At 41.0% G+C, this 7,529-nt stretch overlaps 2 protein-coding genes across 2 annotated transcripts in view; one reads left to right on the top strand and one right to left on the bottom strand.

The window, feature by feature from the left end:
- LOC135699366 (uncharacterized) overlaps positions 1 to 1,591 on the bottom strand; it is an 82,601-nt gene extending 81,010 nt beyond the window's left edge. Inside the window, exons 1-3 of the mRNA XM_065219608.1 lie at positions 735 to 1,591; positions 292 to 362; positions 175 to 232 (exon numbers count right to left, since the gene is read on the bottom strand). Of these exons, the coding sequence (XP_065075680.1) occupies positions 175 to 232; positions 292 to 362; positions 735 to 1,583 (978 nt within the window). The 5' untranslated portion in view covers positions 1,584 to 1,591. The remainder of the gene's footprint in view (positions 1 to 174; positions 233 to 291; positions 363 to 734) is intronic.
- The window catches only part of e(y)2 (enhancer of yellow 2), a 278,423-nt gene that overhangs the window by 212,449 nt on the left and 58,445 nt on the right, over positions 1 to 7,529 (top strand). The gene's annotated exons all lie outside the window — the stretch shown is intronic.

The raw sequence follows: 7,529 nt of genomic DNA, 5'->3' as shown, positions 1-7,529 counted from the left end.
GGATTTAAGTCGTTGCTGTAGCAATTGGGAAACTCCGTCGACGCAACCCTTGGCGTATTGAGACCAATCCAGGTCATCAAGGTCAAAGTAGAACACTTGTTGGTCTTTTGCGTTAAGGTGTCGTTTCAGTCGAATAAGATTTGTGTTGTAAGCACTCCATGAACGTTTCAATACAAATGCGACTGCTTGGTTGTACAACGCGTAACGCTGCAGTGATCGGCGATAGTAGTAGCTGTAAAAAGACGTGAGATAATAGAGGTTTGTAGTTGACATACTTGAACAAGAACTTACTGATCCGTTCCGTTGGCACCGTCCAGCCATACGGTCATCAAATCCTTGAATCCAGCGTACCAGAAGCTGAGCTGGAGAAGATAGTAGTAAACCCATTCGTTCGTAGTAGTAATCATCATATATTTCCTGAAAAGTAAGCTCTCAGTACAATTCGGATAACTTTCCCACTGGCCAATATTACCACATCCATCGCTCCCAGAACCGCGGTCTACAATCCGCGCTGTGCCTTAGTATATCGCCATGAGTACACTTGTTTGTCTTGCCAACGTGGTTGTAGACAGTCGCATCTGTGTTATTCCGGTTGGATCTTTGCAGCGAGACGTCATAGCCACAAACCAGCATGGCATTCACGCAGCAGTCCACCGGGGCGTAGTCTCCAGCTTGATTCTTATCAGCTAAGAAAACCTGATTAACGCCATCCATGCTGGATCGAATCATCGCACTGATTCCGTAGAAGTTGTCCGTCCATCCAGCCATAGGTTCGCAGTACGTGGGTGATACTGTGGATCAGCATGAGTTCGGTCGAAGCCATTTTTAACAAAATTGATATCGTGACACTTACCTACCGGTGGTCGGTATATTCCAATCGGTAGATCTCTAGCGAATTCCTTCTCGATCATGACTTCAGCTAGCTTCTTAGTGTAGGCATAGGTGTTCGGGTAATCACCTAAAACAGTCTCCTTTATCTTCTCGCCCTCGTCCCGGGACAAGTCCTCAGCCATTTTCATACACAATTTATAATTGCCGAAAGGTAATTCATCCGAAACCTTCTCCTCGACAAAACACTTATTGCAATCGCTGTAGAACGTTGACGTATGCACAATTGCCTTCAAGTTCGAGAAACTTCTGCACCAACTAAGCACATCCCTCCCAATCCGGACGTTCGTTCGGATAGCTTCCTTCAACGGTTGATTGAACTTGACATCAGCCAGACAGTAGAATACCACTTGCACTTCTTTTTGCAGCCGTTCAGCTAACGCGCCTTGCAATCCAAATCCACTGCGATCGTAATCCACCTCAACGGGTTCCACTTTCCCGACCTGCTCCCGCACCAGATCAAACAGTCGATCTTCCAGTAACCGCTCAAAACGATCCTCAGCGCTGGCGCCACGTGTGCTCCGAATCAGCAGGTAGACTTTCTTCACCGTCAGACTTCGCAGTATCTTCTCCAGAAGAGGTTTTCCGACGAATCCGGTTCCACCGGCAATCAGGATCGTTGATCCCCGGTAGAAGTCCTGCACTTTGGATTGCGATTCGAGAGGCATGCTTGCACCTACTAGTTGAGGATCCATCGTGGGAATTGGTTTTATATAACGGCTCAACGGCAGGTACTTAGTGAACACGCCGGCGGATCAATCGTGCGTGATGATGCACTCCTTGAAATGGGCGGAACGATTTGCTGTATCTGCGATCAGGTGGATGCAGTGAGGCATTTGCTGCTGTTGGGGGGGTGATCGTTATGGGTTATAATTAACAGGGCGGCATTGGAATTGTTGTGGTAATTTATTCATCAATGTGCGGCAGTTCTTAGCGTAGAGCCAAGCAGCGTGAGTTCATTGTTTTAATGAGCTGGACAAAAGTGCATACCAAAGAGAAATTTCTGCACTAGGACTGATTAATTAGGGTCAACGCTCTTGTGGTTGTGGTACCTAACTGACATAAGAAGATAATAGTGTGAGGATTTGAATCAACCGTAGATGAACCCATTTGGAACTCCTCCTATATCGCTCGATTGTTTAATCTCGAGAAGGGTGCGATTAAGTGGAAGCAATGTTTTTAGTGTAAATAGACCTTACACTGGTAGATCGAAGGTTTTTTTTTAAAGGGATATTCAGAAATTTTAAGTATTTTGAAGGAATTCCTGAATACTCCGCGTTACAATTCTGAGTAGTTATCATATTTTTGAAGAGTTCCTCTAGCAAATGAGTTTTAGATGAGTGCAAATGGGTCACTTCTAGTCTAGTGTACGTTCGGAGATCTTCCAGGGTATGCTCAGTATGTAGGTTCATGGATTTATAGGGTAAGTTGAGAGGTCTACGCTAGACTGGGTGTGGAGCACGAATATCTTAAGAACGAGAATTGAATGTAATAATAAACAGAGCTATACTGCTTGATTCAAATACAAATGTCTCATATATTTCTTAATATACCCCTGATATATTTTGAGGAATTAAGGTATATTCGATGTAAATTTTGAATAAAATTCATTTAGAAAATCCTGATTTTCTATTTAATTTTGTGTGATATATATTTTTCAGTACCCTAAAAATAATAGCATTGATCTGGAAAATATTGAATTGATCAGTACCAATCGAGAAAAAATAGTAAAATAATTCTGATCGTAAATATAATACTAAAAACGTAAATTTCAAGCAAATTTAATAAAATTTAGTATATTTCAGTTGCATGAAGATGTCCAGCTTTTCTGTCTTCGGCAATTTTTTATTAAACTCTACATCCAACAACTTTGCCCAAAATGGCAAACCTCTATCTTGCAAAATATAAAAAAAATTGTATCACTGCGCAATCTTCGCGGCCTAAACATGAACTATTTTGTCCACCAAATTGTAGTCCTAATTAATCCAATAAACTTCACTGAAGGCGTCTTCTTAATCGGTTGCAATCCCAAAGTGTTAGGGCAAATGCCTCTAATGATGGCCTAAGGATCTAAGATTGGGCCTGTTCGGGTAGATTTTGGTGAACTAAGTTTTTTGTAGCTTGTGGTACTAACAGGTCTAATACGACCATCTACTACTTTGATGACTTCCACCACGATTCCTCGTAACCAGTTTCGACGGTTGTTGTCGTCGGCTAAGTATACTACTTCTCCTTTCTCGATCGGTTCTCGTTTTTCGTGCCATTTGCTCCGTTAGTTGATCAATGGCAGATATTCTAATAACCAACGTTGTCAAAACGCTTTCGCCAACCATTGAGCCCGTGAGTACTGATCACGCAAAGCTGCTGCTTCGTTTGCTGCTACAGGGGAGCCTTCCGCACCGCTCGATGGATATCCTCGTAGAAAGTGGTTTGGTGATAAAGCCTTTCCTTCAGCCGACGCTTGTGGAACATATGTCAACGGTCTCGAATTGATAACATCTTCCGCCTCAGCCAAGACAGTCCACAAAAGCCACCATCATCTAAAGCTGACATCGCCTGCGTCGTGGAACGTACTAAACGCTCCCATGCCCCTCCCATGTGAGGCGCGGACGGTGGGTTAAATTTCCATTTAGTCCTTGCATCAGTATATGCTTCGCAGCAATTTGTTAGAATAGTCTTCATTACCTCCTTACTCGCGGCGACAAAGTTGGTTCCTTGGTCAGAAAAAAATTCCAATGGCATCCCTCTATGACATACGAATCGTCTAATCGTCATCAATTACTCTTGTTGTCAGGCATGTGAACAATGAAACCCATCATTTCTCCGATCGACGCCCCACCGAAACAATCAGTGGTCCGAAGAAATCTACACCTGTTAAGCTAGAGGGACGAAGATTTGACGTAACTCTTTGCGCTGGTAATGGGGCCATTCTTGGGGTTACCGGTTTGCAGTTCTTTATCTTACACCAGACACAAGCATTCATCACTTTGCTCAGTTCCATACGGATGTTCTGGATGTAAAACCTCTGTCTCAGCTCGTTCACTACCGTTTCCCGACCAGTGTAACCTAGTTTGTGATGGTAATGTTCTATCAACTTACGTGTGACAAGATGCCCTTTTGGAAGCACAATCGGAAATCGGAGTTCAAATGGGATGATCTTAACAGGTTATTGGAGAGAGCTTGAACAAACTGCTGTTTCTTTCTATCTTCATGGGACTACCACCGTTTATCTGGTGAATCTTGACGAAAATTCTTACCTCATCTGGAAATCCATCCGCCTGCGCCATTTTCCAGAGGGTCCTTTCGGCAACCTGATATTCTTCCCTTGACAGCGACTTTTCAACTGTTGAAAATTTCTTCAGCACCAACATTTTAACTTTCGGTAAGCTGGAACCACTTCGATTGATTGGCCCAGTCGTTTCGCACGTATGTTGCTAATGAATCGGTCGCCACATGCCTGTGTTCTGACAAGCATTCATTTCGATATCCTATATAAACATCCACGAATGGTCCTTGAATTACGATCGTAGGGTTACGGTATGTAATGTGGGTCTAGTCCTTTCATTCGGCCTGTCACGCAAATAAATAATTAATTAAGGAATATTACACAAAAAATAAGGAAAATATTGATCACTGATGATTGATAAATGTGTACCACACACAAATCAATTTATATCACAACATTTCAATACATTTTCAGCTCTCGTAAGTAATAAAACTGGTTGAGAATATCACTCTGTTCGGAGTTTTTAGCCGCCATGACTTCTAAGGTTAAGATGGGAAGGTTGCACTGACGATCATCAAATGGCCTGATTATGGCATTTATTGAATGGAATTACCTGATAATACACACTAGACGTAAAACTCACAGTTACTGTTTGAATATTTTATGTTTATTTTAATTGTTTAACAACGTTTTCACAAGTAAATCATGGACCCAACTTTAGGGACACATTTCTTTTCTATGTTCCTAACTTTGGCCCATGAAATTCATTTGACAGCATATAGCAATAAGAGTAACGTCAACAATGTGGTTTGCATTTGGATGATAAGGAACGAACAGGAAGGGAGATTTTTTCTGCCAAATCTGTATAATGAACATCACAATGTTTTGATTTAGATATTCTGCGGTCGAAAGACGATAAGCGAAATTTTTAATTTTTAATTTTTAACTTGAGTGATTTAATGTAGTTTTCGTAAAATTTTCTCTAAGAAATGTTTTGAGGAATGAAGAGTATTAAGTTAACAGTGATAGTGATAAAAAAAAATACATAAGAAAACGTTACCAAGAGCGTTTTTTTTGAGAATCAAACAGGATAGGACGAAGTTGCATCCATAAATAGACCCAATTTGGGGACAATAGACCGATATTACATACATTTCCCTGGTGAGTTTTTGTCTTAAAAAAAGTAAGTTTTTCAACTTTTTGCGGTTCCTGATAGCAAACGACATGATAAGCATATCTAAGCATACCATTTAGCAGTAGAATATCGTTTGCAGGTAAATTAATTGATGAGTTATGATTAAAAACGTAATCTATGGCTGCATATTAGACCGAGGTTAGGGACGTATACCCTATGTAACAGGAAAGTTGCTCGCATTTCCTCCTGCACATCCGACGCCTTCGTTAACTGCTGAGGCCAGGTTATCTTCGGCTGACGTAGAAACTTTGGTCCACTGAACCAAGGACTTTCCACCCCAATCTGTGGACCGTCCTTCCACTTTGTTAGATGATCCGCCACGTTGCCTTTACCTCTTACCCAATGCCATTCAGAAGGATTCCATCGGCTGATGATTTCCCCGATACGAGATGCAACAATTGTATTTCCGTTGTTCGGAAATGATCCAAGAATGGACGGTACTGATTGCAAGGCTGTGGTTTGCTCTGATCGACTCTGCCAATCGAACACCAAGAACAGCGGCCATCAATTCGAGTCGAGGTATCGATACAAGCTTCAATGGTGTAACCTTCGATTTTGCTTGAACCAGTGCGCATCGAAGGACTCCTCCTGCCACGATTCGGAAGTATCCTTCACATCCATATGCGCTGATAATAATTCTCCTGCCACCACTTTAATTCTAGATAAACATTTCAAAAGGTCCTATCTGCATTGATCAATTCTCTTCATCGACTTTCTCTTTCGTCAATAACTCAGCTGCAAAACCTTTCCCTGTTGTATTTGATGTTTTGGACGCTAGATAAGAACCTCCTTTATGAAACTATGTGGTAGAATTAGCGCGAAATCTGGTTGCAAAGCAGTGGTCATGAAAAGAGATAGTCGATGAAGAGAATCGATCAAATCAGATAGGACCATTTGAAATGTTCATCGAGAATTATAAAAATTCAACAAATTTCAGTATATACCTGTAAATTGAAGTGAGCACAATACACCTTCCTATTAATTTGGTTTCTGCATGATTCCGTGCAAGTCATCGCACTCTGACATTTATACTACTGACAATACGCTCTATTTTCGACGGCAGGGTTGTTATTGTATGTTCGAAGTTGTGCCGACATTACATCCATTTCCCCTATTTAGATTTAAGTCCTGGCCAACTGTGCAGTGCCGGTATGTTGGTCACGTATCAAGCTAGAAGCACAGACAAACAGACATAACTATTATAAGAAAATTCTTCAAAAAAATATCGTCAAGCGTATTTTGCATGCGCACTAGCACCAGCTATTATCCACATTCCCAAGCAATGTTTTGCAACCGGAGCATCCCTCGTGTATGCATTTTTTTTCACTAGTTGCTTTTCCCTCGTTCTGTCAACGCGTCAGCTGTGTTGAATAAAAACAAAACGGATGGAAGTCAGTGATGCCGGTTCTACGAAATTTTCCGAAGATCTGTAGAATTGACTGAATTCTGCAGAAATACGAATCCGTAGGAAAAATTCTCAGAAGGTAAGTCTTTTTTTAGGGATTTGTTTTGCTTGCTTAGTGTGCTTTTTCTTTTGCTGGAAACAAGTTTTTAAACAAGGTAATGCTCACTTTTTTTTTATAATTACTTTATTTGTACAGGCTCAATCGAATAAACTTTACAGAGCCGATTTATCCTTTGCGTTATACATTATTACTGTCTTAAATTTAAAGTTAAAGGAACTGGACCGAGTACTCGCGGTTGTCTCGAGGTTAGTGGAGATTTACAATTTTTTGGATGGGAAAAGGGAAGAAGGAGGTTTGAAATGTGGTGTACGATACAACTATTTAATTAATCCTAAAGCATGAAATTATTTCTATTCATCTTGAAAACAAACATTGAAAAAAAAAAAAAACCCACACGTACAAAATACAAACTAAACACAAGGTTAATCAAACTTACAATCTAAGGTTAATATCCTTAAAGTAAACATATATGAGTTTCATAAACTCCAGATCGCGTCTAGCCAAAATATCCCGAACTGGAACATTAGGTTGTCTACCTCGAGCCCGAAGGGAATCATAAAAATGTGATCTGACTCCACGATACTCCGCACAAGAACAAAGAATGTGATCAGCGTCCTGGTAACCTTGTCCACATTCACAGAGATTGCTGTCTCCCAACCCCACACGGAACAAGTGAGCGTTTAGACAATAGTGATTGGACATGAGACGAGACATCACGCGTATGAAGTCTCGACTCAAGTCCAACCCTTTGAAC

This window comes from Ochlerotatus camptorhynchus, unplaced genomic scaffold, assembly GCF_037179485.1.
Source record: "Ochlerotatus camptorhynchus isolate MF236.1 unplaced genomic scaffold, CSIRO-AGI_Acam_v1.1 ptg000107l, whole genome shotgun sequence".
In the NCBI taxonomy this organism is placed as follows: domain Eukaryota; kingdom Metazoa; phylum Arthropoda; class Insecta; order Diptera; family Culicidae; genus Ochlerotatus; species Ochlerotatus camptorhynchus.
This window is presented reverse-complemented; position numbering and strand designations above follow the sequence as displayed.